General features: G+C 41.3%; 2 protein-coding genes across 3 annotated transcripts in view; one reads left to right on the forward strand and one right to left on the reverse strand.

Annotated features, from left to right (window-relative positions):
• The window catches only part of LOC131109421 (matrix metalloproteinase-17-like), an 82,951-nt gene that overhangs the window by 28,216 nt on the left and 29,815 nt on the right, over window positions 1-24,920 (forward strand). The window contains exon 2 of one of the 2 annotated variants that reach the window (XM_058061387.1): window positions 12,210-12,646. The exons of the other annotated variant lie outside the window; for it this stretch is intronic. Within the exon in view, the coding sequence (XP_057917370.1) occupies window positions 12,491-12,646 (156 nt within the window). The 5' untranslated portion in view covers window positions 12,210-12,490. The remainder of the gene's footprint in view (window positions 1-12,209; window positions 12,647-24,920) is intronic. 2 annotated transcript variants of the gene reach the window in all.
• Window positions 7,596-10,429, reverse strand: LOC131109411 (centriole and centriolar satellite protein ofd1-like). The gene has a single exon (XM_058061374.1). It carries the CDS (start codon window positions 10,427-10,429, stop codon window positions 8,261-8,263), a length of 2,169 nt encoding a protein of 722 aa, XP_057917357.1. The 3' UTR covers window positions 7,596-8,260.

The following is a 24,920-nucleotide window of genomic DNA, read 5'->3' on the forward strand; positions in this document are numbered from 1 at the left end:
CATTTATTCTTTTTTGTTGTATGGCCTGCAGCGACTGCAAATTGCCTCTATGTGCACAGAAAGTGTGCGAGAGAGAGATCAGATATGCACCATTGTATCACATGTCTTGGTGTGATCTTGGTCTAATGAGGCTGGAAACAGCTGCTCACACATGCTTTTCTGAATAATAGATGTGATGGGCCGCTCCTTTTCCACCAGTCATCATCATGCAGGTTCCCTCAGCCTCCGATTGCACCGACTGAAGGAAGAAAGACAAGAGACGAAAAAAAAGGGGTCATCACCGTTCCATAGACATTTCATCTTTTTGTCAGAAGTACAAAGGCGACAAATGAGCATCTCCTTATCCGGGGGTGTGTCAGAGTTCATAAGAAGTCCAACAATTGACTGACGTGATTTTGTGAGTTAGTTCACAGTTGATGTAGTGGTTAGCATGTCTGCTTCACCGCTATGTGATCTTAGTTTTTCTCCCAGCATTCTCCTTTCCTCCTACTGTCTTCAAACACGCGTGGTGGGTTAATTGCTGGGTGGCAACCACGTGACCCGGAGGCAGTCAGTGTCACTTCTGGGTCTCGCTTGGGTGGCAAAGCTTCAGCACACAGTCGGTACGTTTGAATTATGGTTGGCAAATTAACACTGGTTCCGGACCAAAAGTGTGAAATCTTTCTTTGTGTAGGTCACTAATAAATGTCGACACATTCCGATAATTGACTGAAATTGACTTTTGCATCAGAATTTCTTAGAAACCACCAGGCAGATCATTATAAGCAGCTGGTGGCAAAACCCCGGAAGTCCTGCAAAGCCTTTGGCTGCAATATGTCACTTTTTGGGGCGGCACGGCGGTCTAGTGGTTAGCGCGCAGACCTCACAGCTAGGAGACCAGGGTTCAATTCCACCCTCGACCATCTCTGTGTGGAGTTTGCACGGTTTCCTCCCACATTCCAAAAACATTACACACAACACACAACACAATTGGCAACTCCAAATTGTCCATAGGTATGAATGTGAGTGTGAATGGTTGTTTGTCCTGCCCTGTGATTGGGTGGCGACCAGCCCGCCTCTCGCCCAAAGATAGCTGGGATAGGCTCCAGCACCCCCCATGACCCTCGTGAGGAAAAAGTGGTAAAAATGAATGAATGTCACTTTTTGCATTCCCATCTTGATTTCTTTCCATAGAACTGTGGAGAAGTAAGAGATGAACATTGAACGATTCCACCAGAACATTGCAGCTATGGAGAAACGATACCAGAGAAAGCGGAATCTATCCATCAAATGTTGGATTGTGGTCAAATAAAAGCATCCATAAGATTCAATTTCATACAGTTCCTCTATCTTCTGTATGTCTTTGTTCACACATGTGAGTTTTCCATTCAGATAATTGCTCAATACTATACTATATATATATATATATATATTTGTTTTTTTTTTTTTAAAGAGTAGCATTAGCAAAATGAGCATCCACAGTCTAGAGCACACGCCCATTGTTGGCGTAGTGCACCCACACCCACTAAATAAAAGCACTCTGTTTAATTGACAGACACAAGTGATTTGCTGAGGTGGCGTGAAGCATCCTAACAGTCCCAAGCTCAATCACCATTTCTTCACCAGCCTACAGCAGCAAACTCACTCCTCTCTTATTTTCTTACTGGTAATCCATGCTGGAATGGCAATACTGAACATCCTTGAGATTTGATGAAGGATTGATTTTTCATCTTGTGGTTCACCGCTGTCATTGAAAAAAGAGCAAACAAATGGGGTTTCATGTCACAGCGTGCCGTGAAAAGCTCATTGTAGGCTAATGTAAAACACGTATTGGATTAGTCCATGCAGTGCTCTAATTTACAGTAATTATCAGTAAGTACCGGCCATTTTAGTCGATTCTGTCATTTCAGGCGTACAGAATATTGTGTCCTATGACTATATCAACACGGAACCTACCAAAAGAAGATTAGACTCCTGTTTTTCAGCAGAAAAAAATAGTCTGTTTGTACCTTTGTACCTTTCTCAGTTCTTAAGTTCGTAATCAGCAGGAGAACATTCAAGCAGGCAAGTTTCAGGAAAATATCAGTTCCCAACTATAGGAGAAAATCAGCTTTTTGACAAAAGGTAAATTTCAAGCATAATTTACATTGACATTTACAAATATAACACCATGAACTATTTAAAATTTTCGACATTTGGAACTAATCCGGTTTACTCCCACATTCCAAAAACATGCTAGGTTAATTGGCCACTCCAAATTGTCCATAGGTATGAATGTGAGTGTGAATGGTTGTTTGTCTATATGTGCCCTGTGATTGGCTGGCCACCAGTCCAGGGTGTACCCCGCCTCTCGCCCGAAGACAGCTGGGATAGGCTCCAGCATCCCCACCGAACCTCAGGAGGATATGCGGTAGAAAATGAATGAATGAATGAATGAATGACATTTGGAACTAAACTGTGTGTGTGCATGTATTAAAATTCCCTACAATGTGCAACCTCCTGTATGCTACACTCCTCCGTGCTCTTCCACCTGCTCCTTGCTGTTGAGTGTGTTTTAACATGCAAAAGAACCATGGCGAGGTCTCATCAAATTCTTGTGGCGCATATTTGTGTCTGAACCTCTGTTAGCGTGACGTAAAAGACATATAAATACGTCTTTGGGATCGGGCATTTGGGTTTATAAAAACGCATAAATACATCTTTGGTACTGAATCACGTCAAGGACAGCCAACACCTCCACAATAGCAATCCACAAAGGCAGGGAAGTTACTGCAATAAAGCAGTTGAAAGCAAACTGAATGCTCAGTGTGAGCGCAGGCCAGCGGGGGCCAGGAGAGGGAGGGCGGCCTAGTGTGAGTACTATGCCCTTAATGGGCACTAACATTATGACTTCTGGACTAGATGATTACAGTAGCCTATCATGGGGCTGCAATGAGCCTCTAATGAATCTGACATTGTTGGTACCGGAAACTGCAGGTAGTGAACGGAGTTTGCGACTTACTTCTTCTTCTGTTAGTTTCCTTCGTCATTCAGGACTTCCTCAGTTAAATAGTACAACTTGCTTAGCTGCAATCTTGATTCTGACGGATCAGCGGGAAATGAGCTGTGTCTGCTTTGGAAATGCTGTGAAGTTTGTTTACTTCCGCTCGGATGATTCCATTAATGTTAATTTAAGAGAGGAATCAAAGGGGGGGAATTGAATATTTTTAAATCTCAAAGCAGAGAGCATTCATCTGATCTATGTTGCTATGAATTAGTAATCAGGACGGGGGGAAAAAAAAAACTTTAAAGGAAACCTACTCTATTGTGCTCTGTTTTTCATCTTCAAATCATCTTTTCAATTAAAAATATGGGAGAGGCAAATTTCACTGTCTCTTAAATATTGCATTTTATAGTTAACATTGCATTCTTATTGTATTCACTGCTAAGATATAAAAGGCCATACGGTATTTTTGCATTTGGCAGAATTGCTACTATGCATTATATGCTTCAGCGTATGTCTAAACGAGCCTGAACTGGACTGATGGACGTTACAAATGGGGGGAAGTGTTTTTATTTTTACAGAAATGAGCTCTTGATAATGTTTTCTTCCTTATAATGCAAATATTGGCTGTTTGACCCACATAAACCCCTTCCAGAGGCTAAACTTTTACCATCATAAGACTTAGATGGATCCACAAGGGAAATTCTCCCTGTGCATGCGTAGGTCTTCTCCGGGTACTCCGGATTCCTCCCACATCAAAAAACATGCTAGGTTAATTGTTGACTTTATATGTGCCCTGTGATTGGCTGGCGACCAGTCCAGGGTGTACCCCGCCTCTCGCCAGAAGTCAGCTGGGATAGGCTCCAGCATACCCTAGTGAGGATAAGAGCCATAGAAGATGGATGGATGTCTCATTATGTCTACTATGTTGGGTATTATGAGTGTAAAGTTGACTATAGGGGTGTTAGTTCATGTTTAGAGCGCTCAATGTGCTGTGTCACATTGTGTGTGGCTCCTGAGGCATGGTCATAGATTAGAAGTGTAAAAAAAATGGTACAAATGGTGCGTTACAGCAGCGGTCTCAAACACGCGGCCCGCGGGCCAAATGTGGCCCGCAGGACACTAGTTTGAGGCCCCCGCCTTGATATGAAAGTTTAATGTTAGTGCGGCCCGCGTAAGTTTGATATGGATGCTGTATGGTATCATGTACCCAGAAAAAATTATTACGTTTGATTCATGTTCATGTTAAAGGTTAAATAACTGTTAATAGTTATCCTCCCTATCCGTGTGGAAGTGGTACGTTTTTGGCTATTTAAGTTTAAAGGAAATAACTTGAAGGCTACCGTTTAGGTCGCTAGCTCTCTAGTTTGTGAGTTAGCATGTGTCTCAGGACCCTGCAGTTGCGCAATATGTTGTAAATAAAAAGAGTATAAATGTGACTATAGTCGTGTTTTGTCATGTCTACAGGGCTCTAATAATGCTTTGTTCATTTTAATCTGAAAAAAATCATTTGTCTACCCACCAACTATATGTGGTTTCTTAAGTTTTTATTATTTGCCCTTTTATTATTATTATATTTATTTATTACTGATTGATTGATTTTCTTTATTCTTGATTTGTTTATTTATTTTTCATCTTATTTTGTGCAGAAAAGTAAAAATTAAGATATCTCCAGTGGCCCCCAGGTAAATTGAGTTTGAGACCCCTGCTTTACAGTCTTTGCAAATTGCATATCTACAATCGAAAGGGAAAACTTGGAAATAATTCTAGAACACGGACAGACTGAGCTAGCAAGCTTTGTTGCTCTGTGGAGCACGGTGCAGTTTGATGAGGTCTCAGTCACGCACGCATATAAATATCAGCACAAGAACCGATAGCCAGTATCATCTCTAATTTTTGTATTTATGCTGAGAAGTTTACAATAGCTAGAGTAGATAGAAATGCAATGAAAACTGTCTTAAAGAGAAGGACAATGCATGCATATGTATAATGTACACACAAGGACATTAGAGTGAGAACCTATTGGATGCAAAGTGGAAAGAAGAGAAACAGCCAGAATGCCAGGCAGCAGAATGATCAGAAGAGTCGGTCCATGATGCATTGCTTGGCTGCACCCCCCGTGGTGCACCACTTTATATAACTGTCATGACCACAGCACCACTGGACTGTACAAGTAGCCTCTCACATATCCCGATATAGGAAAACAATGCTTGTTGAAATAAGGTGTAGGAATGGAGCATCTCAACAAGCTTCTTTTAATTCATGGTATGCTTTCTGTCATGCGGGGACGTTGGGATTACCACTGAGCAGACAGACATGAGCCTCGGGCGGACTTTGAGGAGGTCACTTCCAATCAAGAACACAATTTTCACTGAGGCTGTGAGCAGGAGGACCCATCAGGTTTGTCCTCCAGTATGATTAACATGGATTGAAGAGAGGCACATACAGTAGCTTTTAAAAGATGAAGAAATGAAGAATATGGAGTGCAGCTACCTCCAAGGTCAAGCACGGTCTGTATGGAACCCTTTCTCCCCATTGGAAATATCGCGTCAATAGATCCTCTTTTCTAGGGTCAAACTGTCATCATCCTTTCCGAAGGTCTCACAGGATGATGGCGCAGACTCCGAAGTTCAAAGAAATGTACTTTTCCTGAAAATGTCACCCACATTCGGACTTAGATGTAAAGATGTTCAGATGTAAAGGTTCCTGCTGAACAGGTAATTATACAGCTTGACATTACATAAACCACAGCTTTAATCAAGAACTGAATCACAGTTTTACCATCAATCCCACCTCGCGATCAATACGCGTTCCACACGTGCAGAAATATGGAGAGTCCGGTTGGAAAAAGCCATGAATTAAACATGACTACCCGAGCAGTACCATTTGGAACCTTTAATGAACCATTCATTATAACCCAATGAATCCAATTTAGGCTGTGAAACGGCGTATTTACTTATAGGACTCGTGCTCAGCGGGGCCACCCTTCACCATTTACTTAACTTGTAATGTCATTGACGTCATGGATCAACAAGCAGAAATTAGATTTACGATTTTAGATATTTATGATCCAGCATGCAATTATGATGCATCGCTTCAGGAGGAATACAAATCTCTTCCATCATGTGCATCAGCACTTGGAATCAAAAACGTAAGCATTTTGGCCTGACATATGTATACATACTTTATGTATATTTTCTCTGAGCAACGGAAACTATTCAAAGGCTGAATTTGTTCAATCTTAGAGGCTCATCTGTGTGAAAATGTGTCTGCTGCGATGCTAATGACCTTGAAAGTCACTTAATGACAATGTTACACATGCTGATGTTCATTCTGTATAATGTAGAGCAGATGTTCTCCTTATTTGCTGGGCTAACGTGTCGTAAACACAAAGCCACGCAAGGCTCATTTGGGTCCTTGTGTCGTCAACTTGACATTTTTGGAATATGTGTACTCAAAAATAACTTTTTCCATTTCATATCTCAGTTTTGGCTGACCTTTTTTTTTTTTTTTACATTGCCAGTATCCAAACCAAGAACAACATCTGCTGTGTTTCATTTGGGACACATACAGGCTTCATCTGTTATTTTAAGAAGGCACGGTCATCACTAGAACGGATCATTTCCTCCAGCAAGGTGTTTATAAAATTAGTAAGTCTGTGGGAGAGTCTTTGTGTACCACCCTAGGACTGTCAAGGTCATATCTAATAGAGCGAGACCCCCCTAGAGGAGGGGGGAAAAAAACAGATGCTTTTCAATAAACACATAAAATATTTAGCTTGCTGGACCTCATTTACCAAAATTATTAATGGTTAGCTAAAAATATTCTGACAAATTTGGTTCAATAAATAAATAAAAAATAGACAAAATATATACATTTAAAATATATATATATATATATATATATATAATAAATATAAAATATTGAATAAATTCAAAAAATAACTTGCTCTTTTTTTTTCCATGCTAATTTTTTTTGCATTTCTACTTAGAACCTCCTTAAGATAGAACAGTGCAACAATTTTTATGAAAATGATACGAGTGTCCATATGATGTGCAATACAGCACATTATTTGTACTGCATTGTAGTAATGCTGGAAATAGAAAAATAATGAGGGCTACACATAAAAGGCCTTTGCATTATACATACATACGTAGATACAGCCTACAGTTGTTCTACTTGTGATATGTGTACCCATTTGATGTTATTTAACTTTTGGGTGCCTCACTGTTTCCCATTTTAATTAGTCAGCGTTATAACCGCACTGCGCATTTGTGATAGTATCATTAAAATTAATTGCAATCATCTGGTGCACGTTTTTGATGTTCCGCTTCGTGAACATTCTGAATGGGGACAAAATCTTGTGACTCGAATACGAATGACACGATTATGGATTATTGTTTTGTGATGCTGATGCTTATTTCTTGTAAGAACGGTGTTGGGGTTCCAGAAAAAAAGTGATAAAACTTTCTGTTACCCTGCACTCATCGGAAAATAAAGAATCCCGAACCCAGAACACCCAAAAGGTATTGATTTCATTGATACCAATTCCACCCATTGGGTTGGTACATGATTCAATTGGACAGTAATCCATAAAAGGAGTCAGTCAACTGCTTGTTTAGATACAGTTCTGTTATGATTTATTCATTTAGTGTGCAATCAAATGTTGCAAGAATGTCAATACTGTATATTTCAGTGGTTTCACCAGAAACGGTCTCCGCCTGTACAATCTCCTCCGATGCTATTGCTAATCTTCTCACAGAAACACTTGACCTATTTCTTCTCAACCTCTGCTTTTGTCCTCTTAGTTTTCTGCTCATGGCCATCCTGCTTCTTTTGCTTTTTCAAAATAATCTTCATGTACGCACGTCTCCAATGGATTTTTGGACTCTGGCTTTGTCTGTTCTCGCCGCCTTTTCGTCTTTCTCTAGTCTTTCCGTTTCTTCTCGCTGTCTCTGTATGACGTCCCCTATTCTGCCTACATTTTTCTCTTTTCGCTCTCTGCCAGCTTTGCTCCTCAGATTCTTTGTCTTCTTACAATACAAACTCCCTTGAGAATCGTGTCATTGCTTTTTGGTCCAGTGTGTCTCCAGAGGAGTGTGAGGTTTGGGAACAGAGAGGCTCCCAGGTGCCTCCTCGGAACAGAGGGTGTCCAGGAGATGACCTGTGATGTGTTGGGATTCAGGGAAAATCTCAACATGAGTCTCTGGAGAGATCTCAGGGTGTAGATGTAGGGCACTAGGCGGGAGTTTAGATAGATTGCAGACACTGTGATTGGGTACAGAAGGGAGACGCCTGTCAGAGGACAAAACCACTTCTTTTGCCATCTGTCCTTCTCTTGTGAAGAGGACTTCCAGAAGGACTGAGCTGGAAAAAAAGATCACATGCAGTGGACAGCTTCTTTTGGGCATCACAGGGGAAGTAACCATTACTAGACCATGAAGGGAAGGACAGATCTTTGAATGAAGGTTCATCTTGAAAGTTGGGTTCAGTCCAGTGACTATTCTCTGTGACCATTCCACAGTACTGCTGCTTAGGATCTTTTGGCTGAACCCCTTGCAAGATCTTTCTGGTGTCAGGAGAGATCTTAGATTGTCTGGTCAGGGATAGGTGTGGGTGATCAGAAATGTTTGTCTCCAGATAATGTGAAGGAAAATCCACCTGGATCTTTCTGTAGGCGTCTTGGAAGGCCTCCGCCTCCTTCTGCAGTCGAAGGATCCAAGCACCGGGGTCAGTCCCTAGCGCCTTCTTGGGAGCGTTACGCCCACCCGAGTCCCATGTTGGCATGGTTTGGTCCTTGTTATCTTGTAAATCCGACCCCAAGCAAGAGGACTTGAAGAGGGCTTGGTGACGTCTTTTGAATTCTTGATTTTGATCAAGACGTTTCTTCAGGTTCTCAACATGACCAGTCAACCACTGCAAGTTCTCTTCGCTTTCTGTCAGCTGAACCTTGAGCTGATCACACCTCTTTACCTCGAGCCAAAGCTGAGCTTGCAGAAACTGCCTCTCATTGTTGAATGTTTCTTTTTCCACTCCGTGTTCACTTTGGAGCCTCTGGAGCTCCATCTGCAAGGCCAGATGCTCTTTTGACGGCATCTCCAAGTCTACGCAAAGCCGCTGGTTCTCTCGGCGTAAGTCCTCCAACTGTGTCTCGAGAAGCCGCTCCCGTTCCTCCAGCTGTGCTTTCTCACTTTTTAATCTGGGATAGTCACTCATGCGCTCCAATTTTTCCTCCAATTGCTCTTTCTGTTGATTGAGCACCGAGGTCTTCTGCTGTGCAGAGTTCAGTTCATCCCGCAGCCGTCTCACCTCTGAAAGGATTGTTCTGTGCTCCTCTGCTTTGGCATTAATTGCAGCTAAGCCTTTTTGGACGTGCATAGTTTCCAGGACATTTCTTTGCTCATTTTCGGTGAGTTTCTCGCCTCTTCGGATGTACTCTTCCCTTAAGTCAAGCTCATTCTTGGAGAGTTCATTCTGCAGCCTGTGGTTGTGCGTGTCTTCCATTATCTTCACCAGCAGTTCTCTCCTCCTGAGCAACTCCTCGGTGGTCTTGACCTTTTCGTCATGTATTCTACAAGTGCCTTCCAGAGCCTCCATTTGCCTCCTCAGCTCATTTCCTCGACGTTGCACCGCCTCCCTTTCTTTCAGCAAGGTTTGTCTCTGGATGAAAACATTGTTTTCTTTCATTTCTTCTTGTTTCTTCAATCGGTCTATCAGGTCGTTTTCCTCAGCATTTAATTTCTTCACTTTCATTTCATAGATCATTTCCAGTTCTTGTCTCAGTCTATCAAATTCCTCCTGAAATGTAACTTGTACTTCCATCCTCAACTTGGCAAGTTCAACATTTTTGAAATATTGCATTTTAACATCGACTTGCATCTGCATCTGCATTTCGGTTTGTTTTTTGTATGCATCCATCTCGGAATGAAATAAAACTTGGTCGCCCTCTCTGCTCTCTGCACATTCCCTTTCCGTCATTTCCATCGTCACAACAGGCGACCCGTCACCCGTTGTCTGAGTGGCAGCATCACGGGAAAGACGAGGTGTGTGACAGTGTGTCACGTGTGTCAGAATGTTCATTAAAACCCCTCGATCGTTCAGAAGACATCTGTAAAGTGATGAGTGAGGGCTAATTTCAAGAACTTGGAGAAGGTCCTCTTTCCTAGAAATATTCCCTGCGTCCAGGTTACTTTCAGGACGGAATACAGAAAAGGTGTACTCATACCCGGAGCTGTGAAGATAATCAGCGACTATGCAGTTACAAGCTGAGAGCAAATGAGAGTCTGCTTTCACAAGAGCTGGTCTGGGATCTGGGTCTTCAGTGAACGCTGGAGGTTTTAACTCCTTGATTAGTTGAGCGCGCAGTTGGGTTTTGAGTGCTTCTTGCACTCCCTTATCCTTAAATCTTTTGTAGAGCCTCTCCCTCAGATCATTGGTAGACAAAGCATCCTCATTGGCTGAGAACATCATGAGTGTCCAGTCTGATTGGTCCTCAAGGTGTGGCTTGTAAATTATGTATATATAGAAATATCAGCCTGATTTGGATGATAGCGGTGGAATGAGAAGCTTGCAGTTGCTTATTTTTTTCATGTGACCTCATAGGAATCAAAGACATTAAACGTGAGGTGCATCATAAAGTTTTGTACACTAGCTTGTTGTTCCCATGGCGACTGCAGAACATTCTCTGCATTATTTGTGGCAGGGGAGGGTCTTGGTAAGGGGTTACGGGATAGTGATCTGAAGCTATTGCCATTAACTGATGTAGAAAAGCTCAGCATCCAATTACACCCACAAAATGAATACCACGGTGTGGTTCGCTGGATCGGACAGGAACACAAACAATGTATTCAATGCCGTTGTTCAATATTCTTGGTAGTTACTTTGTATTTTAATTCAAAAAGACAAAACAACCAACTTCTACCTGCACACAATGAACAATAAATCGGCATGGAAGCAACCAGCATGAGCGACATGATAGCGTGTGCCCTACTCTGACCTTCATGTTTCCATAATATAATTAAGGATGTAAAAATCAGTGCATTAACTATGATTAATTAATTACAGTAATTTATTGTTTTATTTTTAAAATTGTGTTAATCAAATTTTTTGAAAATTAAGTCTTGAATCGGCTGCACGGTGGACGAGTGATTTGCACGCAGGGCTCACAGCTAGGAGACCCGAGTTCAATTTCACCCACCCATGCATTACAAGTCCATGCGTGGGTTTTCTCCGGGTACTCCGGTTTCCTCCCACATTCCAAAAACATGCTAGGTTAATTGGCCACTCCAAATTGTCCATAGGTATGAATGTGAGTGTGAATGGTTGTTTGTCTATATGTGCCCTGTGATTGGCTGGCCACCAGTCCAGGGTGTACCCCGCCTCTCGCCTGAAGACAGCTGGGATAGGCTCCAGCACCCCTCGCAACCCTCGTGAGGATAAGCGGTAGAAAATGAATGAATGAATAAATCTGAAAATTTCTTTTTTTCTCTGTTTCTAAATCCAAGTTGACAGTTTTTTATTGTTATTTTTAATTATTATCAACCTCAAATCTTTTTTTCTTTTTGATAACATCTGCGTGTTTTTTTTACGACTCGGTTTGGACTTCTGTTACGGCAAACTTAATTGAATACATGATTGAATGATTTTATGTTTTTGCCTTAAAATTGATGATTATGATTATAATCAAACCCGGCACGAACATTTATTATTTATTTGAAAGAAATTCAGTATATAAATATAACAATATGAAACAATGTACCAATAATAATCCATCCATCCACTTGCTGTGCCGCTTACGCTCACTTGAGTCGCAGGTATGCTGGAGCCTACCCCAGCTGATTTTGGACTGGTCCAACAATAATAAAACAATGATATCGACAATAATCTGCCAAAAAACAGCAATCATTAATTCATTCATTCATTCATTTTCTACCGCTTTTTTCTCACGAGGGTCGCGGGAGGTGCTGGAGCCTATCCCAGCTGTCTTCGGGCGAGAGGCGGGGTACGCCCTGGACTGGTCGCCAGCCAATCACAGGGCCCATACAATCATTAATTAGGTTATGCCAGGTTATGTCTTCTTTTCCTTTCTTCATAATGAGCCACTTGTATTGACTCCAAGTCCATAAGAGTCGGTGCCTCACCAGCCATGAACCTCACCGCCCGTCACCGGTTCAGACCCTTTTTTTTCTCCCGACAATGTCAAATGACACCAGAGCCGCTCCCCACCCCCCCTATCTCTCCTATCCAGGCGCTCCAGTCCACTCGGGTGAGTGAGGCGCGTGCTGGTGGGGACAAAAGCCCACGCAGCTGCTCCCATTGCTCAGTCGGGAGGAGGAGGGACGCCCGCGCCACTTGCTGTGGGATAGACCGACATCTCATGGACTCCACGCTGGCTCTACTCTCTCATTATGCGTGTCCCGTCTTAACTAACTTCCACCTGTTTTCATGTGTTTTATGTCTTTGCGCTCCACTGTGAGGTAGAGCCTTTCTGTTTTGCTTCTTTTACACCGACGTTCCACTCTCCCGTGGATGCTACTGCCGGGGTCGTTGTTCGAGTTCAGTGGGACCAGCCCGGTTCCTGTTCTTTCCAAACACATGAGGATTATATCTGCGGAGATGCTGCTCATTCTGTGGCTGCTACCTCTCAGCGGAGCTGCTCCAACCGAGCAAGACGACACCGGAGTGGTAAGTTATCTCCATTTGTTAAGAAGTTTTGTGGTGGATTAACATTGCTTTTTTTGTGTGTGGGGGGGTGCTGGATGCAAATGTTGCGCTGAATGTTAAGCAGCGGAGGTCTGATGGGGTTGATGCGGTGATGGGGAGCCGTGATGTAGGCTGTGCAATAAATAAGATAGGCTTGCAATAAATACACCAGGAGTGTATTCTTGCCTTGCCTGCCGACATGCCGTGCATCCTCCGCCGAATAGAGAATGAGGTTGACTTCCAGCATGGTGACAGACCGAGACTAGAAGACCTTATTGGATATGTCATCTTCTCCGTTATGCTTTTGAAATGTGTCATGACACACACTTTTTGTCAGTGTTTGCAAACAGATGCAGATTTTATACACGGAACTAAGCAATATACCTTGTTTAGTTAGGTAAATGTGGTGTAAACATGTGCTTGAATTAAAAAAAAAAAGACACTTAATTGCATGTGCAAACTGTATTTGTGAAGAAACATACATAAATATGATGAAAGTAATCTGTGCAGTGTAATGGTATGACAGAATCATGGTTGGGTTAGTTTTCAGTACAGTAACGGAATATAATGCAAAAATTCTTAGCTGTAATGATTTGTAAAATGAAACATTAACCAAAAATACAAATATGGATAAAGCATACAGTAATTTTGAAGGATGTGTGGGTCCATTTTGATACATTGTGTGCATTAAAGATGCTAAAACCAATGAAATAGACGAAAATATACTTCCATGAATCTTCTATGTTGTTTATCCTCACCATGGTATGCTGGAGCCTATCCCAGCTGACTTTGACCGTGAGGCGGGGTACACCCTGGTCTGGTCGCCAGCCAATCACAGGGCACATATAGACAAACAACCATTCACACTCACATTCATACCTATGGACAATTTGGAGTCGCTGGTTAACCTAGCATGTTTTTGGAATGTGGGAAGCTGGAGAGAACCCACTTGAGTGCTGTTTTTTTTTTAAAATTGGAAGCACATTATGTTATCTTTGACCGGCCGTCCGTTACCCATTTATTGAGTCCTGATCCTCCAGTTGAGAGTCACTGACATAACGTCAGATAAAAGAGAATATTTCAGTATGCCGCCTGTGTGCATTTGTAATGACTGCTCATTCAAGACTTGAAGATACAGACTCCCCAGCTCTCTGCCCTGATCCGATGCTGATATCAGATCTGCCTGCATCTGAAAAAAATCATGCTACCAAAGTAGCGAGTAGTATATGTGATGTCGGTCGTAAAAAGAAAAAGACTGGTGAGTGCAAAACATGTCATTCACAAGCTTCTGAAATTTCATACAACCTCACTGCACATTTGAAGCAGCATTACAGAAAACCGATTGAGGATTTTCGCCCGAAATTCCCACGGAATGGCAAAAAGGTTTCACATAGAACAGAAAAGAGACATAATGCCAAGTTTAAACGCTTCATTCAGCGCGTTGAGCCTCGCTACATTATGCTTAGCCACCATCACCAGATAAAGTTATACCTCAGATGCATAACCGAGTCAACTCCAGCCGCACTGTAGCTGTAGTTGAGACTGACTCGACAGGGCCTCCACTGGTTGCAAGCTAATATTGCACTCCATTTCGCTTCACTTGCTTCAAGATCCGGTTATTCAACAATGAGTTCTACACAAGGAATCAACAGCTGCACCCCTCCCTACCTGAACCACTTATCAGAAACATAATAATACACTTTTTATGCAAGGTGAGCTCATGGACAGAAAAGCAATGACGTACCAACGGGGGCCAAAGGATTATAACACTTAAGCTGGGCAATTTTGGAAGTGATATTTTGAAATTGTAACTCACCCTGAATGAATGCTTCCACTGTATGGACCGACTAAGGCAAGGCAAGTTTATTTATAGAGCAGCATTTCTACACAAGGTAATTCATAGTTGTTTACAGAAAAGAAGGGTACAACTATTCTAAAATCATTCATTCATTTTTTACCGCTTTTCCTCACGAGGGTCGCGGGGGATGCTGGAGCCTATCCCAGCTGTCTTCGGGCGAGAGGCGGGGTACACCCTGGACTGGTGGCCAGTCAATCACAGGGCACATACGTATAGACAAACAACCATTCACACTCACATTCATACCTATGGACAATTTGGAGTGGCCAATTAACCTAGCATGTTTTTGGAATGTGGGAGGAAACCGGAGTACCCGGAGAAAACCCACGCATGCACGGGGAGAACATGCAAACGCCACACAGAGATGGCCGACGATGGAATTGAACCTTGGTCTGTGAGGTCTGCGAGCTAACCACTAGACCACCGTGCAGCCCTATTCTAAAATCATTAAAGAAAATTCCATAAATCATTCCATAAAACAAAACCAAAAAAATGTTGGCAATATAAAACCGAAACGCAGCCTCACCATTTTTAGTCCTGCTCATACACCGCAATTCAAAAGTCAGGTAACCAACTCAAAATGTGGGTAATCTGTAGAGAGTACGCTGTGCATTATGCTAAATATGCAATGTTGCTGTGATAATTTGAAAAGCTCTGCAAGGGCCTCCCCATCACTCATGCAATTTCCAAGGTAATTGCCATTTCTCATTGGCTTCAGGTGATGACTTGAATTAGCGGAGAAAATACTGCAGGCTGACATCATAGGTGTTCGTACTGGAGCAGACGTTTTTGTCTCCCAAACTAAATCCTCGCTTCAAACCAGGAGAACATTTATCCCGATGCTGTTCAGCATCTGGGTCTAAAGTGTCTTCATATTTTGTTTAGCCTCAAACCAAATGTATCGACGGCCATTGTTTTCCTAATGCTGGAGAACCTGTGCTGTGAAATGTTCATTTCAGGTGTGTCAAAACAGGCCATCAAATTCACCGGACCAGGAAATTTGCTATGAACATTTTCATATGAGGACACAGAATGTATGTGGACGTGTGCTTCCTGATGACTGCAAACTCATCTCCTTATATATGCTTAGCTGCTGTGAGATTTGTCCTTCCTTACATACATCGGGGGCCGTTATGCGGATAGATTGAGAGAGTGAATCAGCGGCGATGATGTGAATACATTTACCCTGAATTTTATCATTTTATGAGTCACGTAGAAAACTGCATTGGTCCCGTACTGTAGATTGTATGCCTTATTCAACCCCTCAGTCCTCCATGTGCTGACTATTAAAGCCTTATTATGCTGCTTTGCCCCTGCACCGTCCCGTCCTGACGCTGCAGTTTGGGGTCAGTTGCTTTCCCACCATAATGTTAATGACAAAAAAAAAAAGCATTTGCATTAAAAGTATCAGTCATTATTTTTGTTTTAGGTATAGCTTTTTTGATTAAAATGTATTTTTGTTTTAGTTCAACTTCAGTTATGTAAATTGTCAGGGCATTGAATCAATCGCAGTTGGACTGTTCTGGGAGAAACACTAGTCAGGACAGCTGTAGACTGAAAACTCGGTGCAAGATCCAGTGTATTCATCCTCTGAAGGAGGAGTAGGAATAATTTTTGCTCTTTTGTGGTATCCATTAGAAGCTGAATGATTGACTGTTTTAGGGAAAGATGAAAGGACAGACTTGTACGTGGGGAAAAAGTGGGTGTCGCAGACCTCCCCACCTGCTTTGAGATGGCTTCTCAACCTTAACGGAGACGGCTTCCAACACTCCTCTTTCAAACCATCGGTCTTCTCTGTATTTGAGCTATGTTTTCTCTCATTTAGTTGGACTAAACTTCACAACATGATTTATTCACCATGTATTCCGTGTGAGTCAAGGAGTTTTATTCCTGGTTTAACTCCTGAAAGAGCCATTTGGTTTGATGTTCAACTCTCCTCATGAGATGTGTGTTTTTTTTACTGCACGACTGAGTCAAGTTGTTGTAATTTTGTGAAGCTACAAACCAAAACAATGAGCTGAATCCACATTCTCTGTCAGAAACAGCAGTGCAAGCAGACCATCCAGATTACCCGGGAATAATTAAACTTTTTCTCATCAGGTGCTGGTTTTACTAGCCAAGCGCTTGCCAATTTCAGGCGAATATCAGTGCTCTTTTCTTGTAAACGGATAAAGTGAAATGAAAGAAGTGTCATAGGCTCCTCCATCAATATTCTAGACCACTAAAGTAGGTGATCTGGGGTCACCGAGGCTATAATTGAGACACTGTTCTCCTTGTTACAAGCCAGTGCACCGTCCCATTTATGTCTGATGTCATGTCTAAGTATCATTGAAATCATGAAGCATGGGATTTACTCTATCGTACAGTGGTAACTCGTTATTATTTCCTTCCAAAAGGGTGAAAGAAAACCAAAGCATCCGAAAACCAAGGTCATTTTTCCCATGGGAAATAATATAAATTGAATTAATCTGTTCCAGGTATCAATAAATGCAGAAAACAATGCAAAATAATTTGAAATGATGAACAGATTGCAATATTTTATTGCTGATGTTCTCATGGCAAGATCAAATCAAGTTTTGTGGCAGTCCATTTTGCAAATGATCCCAGTACAGAGCAAATGTATAGATTTGCTTCTTATATGCAATACTGTATGAAAACTGAGACAGTGTATGGAAACCCAGGCAAAACCTTGTGATGACAAAAGACTCATGGAAACTGGGGTGTCTGACTATATTTTTCATTACATAATGGATGGAGGCTGCACAGCGGTCGAGTGGTTAGCGCATAGACCTCACAGCTGGGATCCGAGTTCAATCCCACTCTTGGCCATCTCTGTGTGCTCCCCGTGCATGCGTGGGTTTTCTCCGGGTACTCCGGTTTCCTCCCACATTCCAAAAACATGCTAGGTTAATTGGCCACTCCAAATTGTCCATAGGTATGAATGTGAGTGTGAATGGTTGTTTGTCTATATGTGCCCTGTGATTGGCTGGCCACCAGTCCAGGTTGTACCCTGCTTCTCGCCCGAAGACAGCTGGGATAGGCTCCAGCACCCCCACAACCCTCGGAAGGATAAGCGGTAGAAAATGAATGATGGATTGATTTCATATACAGTAAACCTCGGATATATCGGACTCGGATATATCGGAAATTCGCTCACAACGGACAGATAAAAAAGAACCGATTTTTCTGTAATGCATTTCCAATAAAAATTCATTGCATATATCGGATTTTTTATAACGGATTTTGCCTATTTCGGACAAAATCTCCAGTCCCGTTCCAATGCATTTCCATTAAATTTCCCTCGCATATATCGGATGGCCGCATCGTGGCGCTCCGATTCGCCGAATCGTGACAGGCCGCTATACGACGTCATTTGCAGCGTTTGCAGCGTTGCCTGCGCGTCCAGGTACATTGGAAACATAGTCAAGGAAGTGCCTTTTTATAACGGATAAAATCCGATTTACGGACAAAAAACGGACATTTTCCGGTATACGCATATAACGGATTTCGCTTATATCGGACAAAACCAGTGGGAACAATTGAATCCGATATATCCGAGGTTTACTGTAGTACCTTCATTCACTCCTCAGCATTTGGAAGTGAGCCCTGAAAGAAGTTTGTGATGGCTCTGATCGCTTAATTTCAGAGAGATTTTATATCACCAGCCGGACTTCCTTATATGGGCGTGTTCAGGTAAAATCTGCTGTTAGCTGTAGTTTTGGACATACAAAGAAATACAGCTGGAATAGGTGCAGATTCTGGAAGATCTAGAAAGCTTTCTGTGCAGGTTATTGTGTAGCTGCTCTACAGGAGTCCACAACAGAATACAAAGAGACGGAAATTAGCATACTGGGTCCTCTTTAACATAGTACAAACTAAACGTCAACAAGTCAAAAGTTGGACAGCCTCTTTGAATGGATTGCGTTGGGGTGTCGTGATGGAACACTGGAGATGTTCGTTGAGTCTTACATCTGATTGTTTCATCAAAGCCAATTTTGATATAACAATAGAATGACAATAGAAGGGATTTGGAGGGCCAGATGGGCCACAGACACCCCACATGCGTCCCACCAGTGACCGTCATGATTGATTGATTTTAAAATAAGCGCGCTCCCCACAGATGGAGCTGGACTCAGCTGTTGGGAGCAGGTGGATGTATTATTCTTTTTTTCATCCAGCGTTTTAACTGAGCTTCTTTAACGCGGCCCAGTTGTGTTCATAACTGCTGTACATTTGGGACACGGTCCACAAAACAACCACCCGCCCACAGAAGCGTGTCCTCCTCCGCCTCTCCTGCTCCCCCTCCCACAGTCCCACAACACCCCCGCCATTATGCTGCATCACTTTAGTCTTAGTGGCGCTTATGCGCTGCATCACTCTCTTTGAAACTAATTAACTGAACCACAAACTTTGAGCACAGCTCTGAGGCATGCATGCTTTGCTCTTATCTAGTGCACTCCAACGCTGTTCACAATCGTGTTCGGGAGGTGATGTCAACATAAAAGCCAAAATATGATCATAACTATGTTCCGTGTTCACCTTATCTACTTAGATGTTTCTTTTTGATGGCTGTTTCTGAGTTGGCTCTTTCAACATACCTTCAGGTGGTTTAACTCTGCGGGAACGCACAATTAATTGCGTCTGTGTAGTTCTCCATCTTGCAGAGGAAGGTGTCCCTGTTGGGGAAACTCCTTCCCAGTTTGCTTCACCATGCAAATTCCTGGCCTTTCCATCTGGTCTCATGTTAACTGACTTAGAGGAACGTGTTGCATCCATTTCTGGTCCCTCCCACGAGTCTCATGTAACAAGTCTTCCCAGAACTAGCTTAGTGCCTCATTAGCTTTGCTATTCACGTTCGTGTATTTCAATAGTATCACATTCTGCCAACCCCCGGCTTCCTCCTTTTCTTGCTTTATGTCCGTGAGGTTAGTTCTTCCATTTGTGGTTTCCTTCTTCCATCACATTCTTCTGATTGCACCCAGAAGCTAAGGAATGGAACAAGCTTTAAGAAAAACATTAGCACACAAGTAATAATAAGATGGAGGAACCTTTGCACTGAACATGACTCAACAAAGTCAATAAATTGTGTTGCAGTTGTAGCTATTGTTAATAATTGTGATGAAAAGGTTATTACCCAAGCTTAACTATTATAAATAACATCGGGGTGGTTGCAGTGGGGGAACATGCAGACTTCATTTTCTCCAGGATATGAGTCCTGAAGGTCCAGTCCACCTACAAAGGTATTTAATGACACAGTTGGTCTTTGACGCTTTTGGTAGTCAGACCATTTTCTAAACTGCAGAAGCCTATCCCAGCCTATCCCCCTTATACCATATTGACATAAACTACTGCTGGTTGCTCATTGGTTGAGCAAATTTGTCATTTTTAGGGTACATGCTGAAAAATGACGAAAGTGAACACATTCTTATTTGTCGACTTCATTCAACAACAACAAAAAAATTAGTAGTCCAAAAATTTTTTTTAACATTTTTACCGTGTTTTTTTTTTTGGGTAAATTCAAGCAAGGTTTACGTATTTTTTTTTTTTAACAAAATTAGGCATTTTCAAGCATAAAAATGTCTAACTGAACCAAAATACGATGCATTCAGAAGATGCACGTGATGCTAAGTTGTATTCTCCATTGGAAACTAGGTGTCAGTAATGTTACTGTAATGTTTGGTGAGACACACAAATGTCAGATTTGATTGCAGGTTTGATTTGTCTTACACCATTCATGATAATAATAATATAATAATCTCCATAACAGGCTACTGTTGTAATGTTGCTGTAATCCACTCCAAGCTAAACTATATTGGGTCATAAAGGTGACTGTAGGGGTGTTATTTCACGTCTAGAGGTCTGGAAAAAACATATTGAGAAGGACTCATACTTTGTGGAAATTCACTTATCATGGTTGGGTCTGCAGTCGATGAACTGTGATAAACGAGGGATTCCTGTATTGTACTCCAGTCTCCACTTGCATAAAAACGTCTACTTACTAACAATAGCCACGTATACATGGACCCAAATATTCCAATTGCATTTAGTTTATTTGCTCAAACGGAAAGAATTGAACCTTTCCCCAAGAAAATATATATATCTACATAAAACATGTCCCGAGTTTAATTATAAAATAATAGCAAGGTTGAATTTGATCTTTTCCTGTTTAAATTTATCCCGGGTGCGTTCTTTCAGCGCATGCTCAGGTATGACGTAACACGCAGCTCCAGACGTTTTAAAAATGGAGGCCAACAATCGGCACTGGACTGCTGCGGAAAGTTTGTTTTTGAAATAAATTTCAAGACTGGAGGAACGAAAAACTGGCAATACGGACTTATTCCAACAAGTGAAAGAAAAACTCTGGAAAGTCTGTATCACGTGATGTTGATGTTTACGTTTTACTGGGCATGCCCCATTGACTATTCTGTTTGATTATAGCGGCGCATGTAGACAAGAGATTGGAATATTCCTTTCCATGTATACCATTGTTTTCGGAAAGATTCCATTCGGAAAGAGAAAAACACGTCATGTAAACGTGGCTAGTGACAGAGCAAAGTCACTACAGGAGACTCTTTCTCTACCGTTGTTGTTCTTTAGTGTGATTGATGTGGCGTAGGTTTGATAGTGCCCCATAGTACTATTCGGAAGTAGAAAACCCCACCCCAACCTGGTAATTAAGAACCTTCAGGGAACCTAACTCAATCTTCTCGGCTTACAGGATGAAGACCGTCTGTGGATAATCAAGACACATAAATTACGAGTTAGCATCCATGAGTTTGAACAATTAGGTGACTTTTCACTCTGCAGTCACTCTTTGAGCCAAGCGGTATGACCTTTCTGCGTGGGGCCTTCTGCTATTGGAGGTTAATAAGGGCAGCTCATCAGTTTCTCATTGCGTGCTGATTGACAGTAATGACTGACAGTTCAGTGTCTGACATGCATAAAAATCCACATTTCCCCGTGAAGAGGGAGAAGCCAAACAGTCCCTCCGACGACACGCTGCTGTCCAATCCTCTTGTCACAGCTTTGTTAAGTGTGAAAGTACTGCAGGGACTTTTTCACAAGGTTGGCGGGGTTTATTGTATCGTAGAGGATAATTCGACATGGACCTGACACTTAACTGGCTGCCAATGTAGCGTGGCCACTGCAACATTTTCATCACTGAGATGAATATTGATGACGTTTTTTGGCTTGGATTGTTCATTCAGGTATCAGGTCATACATTTTAGAATAGGATTTAGTGAGGGATCTGTTTATTTCCACACTAGTATTTATGTTTCTGCCTCTACAACGACATCTGCATGAATGATTGTGGTGTCAAGTCAAGAGAAACCTTTGATGGTTATTGTACATGTGAACATTTACATATCTAAAGGCTAGTGGATGAGAGTAAATACAGCTGCTGGTTTTAGTGGCAGCAAAAGCAAAGCGCTTGTATGTGTAGCATTATAGAGTGTGCATACAGGATCGGATTCGGGAACACATGGCTATATGTTAACGGCTGACATTTTAAAAAGATAAATTGCCATTTATTATCAACTCCTATACCGTTTTTCAACTAAAGTTGGGTTTGCGGCTAGCTGCACACACCGGAAGTCCTTTTAAGCACTCGGGAATGTGACCATCCACTGCAGACTGGGCGTGCCTGGAAGAATACATTAAAACAGACCGTTTTGGTTGGAAGCACGAAATCCAAAGAAATACAGGTGAATAGGTGCATATTCTGGAAGAACTAGAAAGCTTTTTTACAATTTTTTTCCCAACTTTTTCAAAAATAATAGTTATTTTCATAATATTATGATTTTACTCACACAATATTATAACTTTTTCCTCAACTGAATTTTCCTAAAATTACAACTTATTATGACTTTAAAATGAATAATTAGTTCAACTCTATGCCAGTGAAATTACATTATTAATCTTCATAGTAATATGGGTTCATGCTCTTAAAATTGAGGTATTTTTCATTTAATATTTGTCACGTTATTCTCATAACATTACATTTATTTTCTACTATTTCTACTATTCAACTATTTCCACTTTCGTCATGTAATTTTACTTCTACAGTTGGATATTGTTTTGATGTTTGTTAGCATTTATATGAGAGTAACTGATATATGTCTTACATTTAGAAGAAATAAATAAAAACGGTAAATTAACATTTATTACCACACAAAAAAAACCACACACAAAAGTAAGGCAAATTGGTACCGTTACCGTGTCAATTAATTGTTAAAAAAAAAAGAAAAAAAAGCAACACAAATTCAACCACAAGTTGAATTTTCAACCACAAGTTGAATTTTCTTTGTTTGTTGCATATTTACAATAAAAAAAATAACACAACAGACATGAATTCCTTCCAATGCTTGATGGAGTTATCCTTCAAGGGTGTGTGACTTGCTCTTGGTTGTTATGATTGGACCCATTCATGGAATAAGACGCTTCCCACATCAAGCTATTTTCTTATTTTCTTTCTCTATTTTCTTTTCCCTTCACGGTTTACCTCTGAATATTTTTGTTATATTTTACAATTCTCTTACATTTTAACATACGAGTATTACGACTGAGGCGTTTCTTTCCGGACGGAGGCGCACGCAAAAGCTTTTCCATGCGTGTTTTATGACATGCCCTCCATAGAGCCGCCTATAAGGGGAAACCTCAAATCAACTCCATGTGGACGGTTCTATTTTAACCGCTCCAAGCCCCGCCCCTTCAGCTCAACTTTGACCAGATCAAAGTTTGGGTTTGCTGCTGCTTTTCAAACGATTGACCGGATCGTATAATTACGGCGGTTTGTGGTGTTTGTGCTGGCTTGCATGAAGACGCTGAAAATAATCTATAGCTCTGCCATCCGAGCTGCCAATAGTCTGCTTTAATAACATGATCAAGAAAACCCTGAAAGGGATGGCAGCGCTACTCTCAAATTGCTTGCAGAAATTGGCGGCATTATAATAAAAGTGGTTTGAGTGTGTGCAGCGTTTGTTTTTGTACATGCGTGTGTTTCAGTTTGATGTGTTTGAGCGAGCACTGCCACGTGGTCTCACGTTGTCGTTCCGGAACAAGCGGCAGAAATGATGAGGATGAATGGATTTGCGGACTCGCTGCTATCCCGTTTCTGGGAAATGTTAAGTAAAGAGACAGGAGGAGGATGGGAAGAGGCTGATTGGGTGGCAGAGGGAAGCGTGCATGGACAAGAGGGCCGCTTGCTTTAGTCCTGGTGGTGTGAGTCGCTGTCTGGGGGCACCCTGCTGTGGTACCTACAGGACGTTAAAATAGAAGGAAATATGACAGTTTGCTGCGAGATTTGAAAGTGTGCCTGCGGGAATTTTGGAGGATTTGTGAGTCAAAGGTCACGGTCACTGTTTTAGTTTAGTTTAGTTAGGTATTTTTTTGATCGACAACATAAGAAATTGAAATACAGAAATACAACAATAACGTCAAAATATTTAAAGTTTTCCAACATGAAAAAGTCGTTTTTTTTACAGACTAGTGTAATATTATGAGGAAAAATATAAAAAAAAACATTTTTCATAATATGTTGTAATATCAGAAACTAATTAAACCACAAAAAAGTAAATAAATAATAAATAACAGTTGCAATTTCTAGAAAATTACATTGCTGAAAAAGTACAAAAATATTATGGGAATAAAGTCATAATTATGGGAAGAAAATGTAGCAGAAGAAAGTTGAAAAAATAAGAAAATAAACAAGAAAACAACAGCAGAAATAGAAAAATCTGTAATTTTACGAGAATAAAGCCAAAATATGAAGAGAAAAACACTGTAGTCAAACAAGAAAAAAGGTAGCAATTTTACAAGAATAAACATCTTATATTAAAATGATAAACAATGTCCTTAACAGCACAGAGTCGAAATATTAAATAAAAACTAAGTTTATTATAAGTCAGAACTAGGGGTGTCTGATAATAATCGGCCCGATATTGGTTCATATCGATATAAGTTTGGACACTCATGTAGCACATTGTACATGTTGACTCTCCGACATGTTGATGTCACGTTGTGGTTCAGTTGCAAGACTGAACAAAAGGATGGTCCTAAAAATAAATCACATATATGTATTTTTGCACATGCATGGTCAAACCCTGTGTGACAGCTGCCAGAATTCCTGACATGACACCAGAGGGATGTTTTGTATGCGTCTAGGATTGTGCTGGGGACATATTGTGTGGCCTTCATGAACATGGTGCGCAAGGACACACTGTTATCTCAGGCTTAAGCAAGGTTCTTCTTATAGAAAACTGTATACAGACATCCCTGTATTTTTAGAGTTAGAACATACGTAGACCTTTTAAAGCCCTCTAGACATGAACTAACACCCCTATAGTCGGAAAAAAATTTGACGCTGTAACAATGGGTGAAGCTCTGAATGTCAGAACT

Source organism: Doryrhamphus excisus, chromosome 2 (assembly GCF_030265055.1).
Source record: "Doryrhamphus excisus isolate RoL2022-K1 chromosome 2, RoL_Dexc_1.0, whole genome shotgun sequence".
Classification (NCBI taxonomy): Eukaryota; Metazoa; Chordata; class Actinopteri; order Syngnathiformes; family Syngnathidae; genus Doryrhamphus; species Doryrhamphus excisus.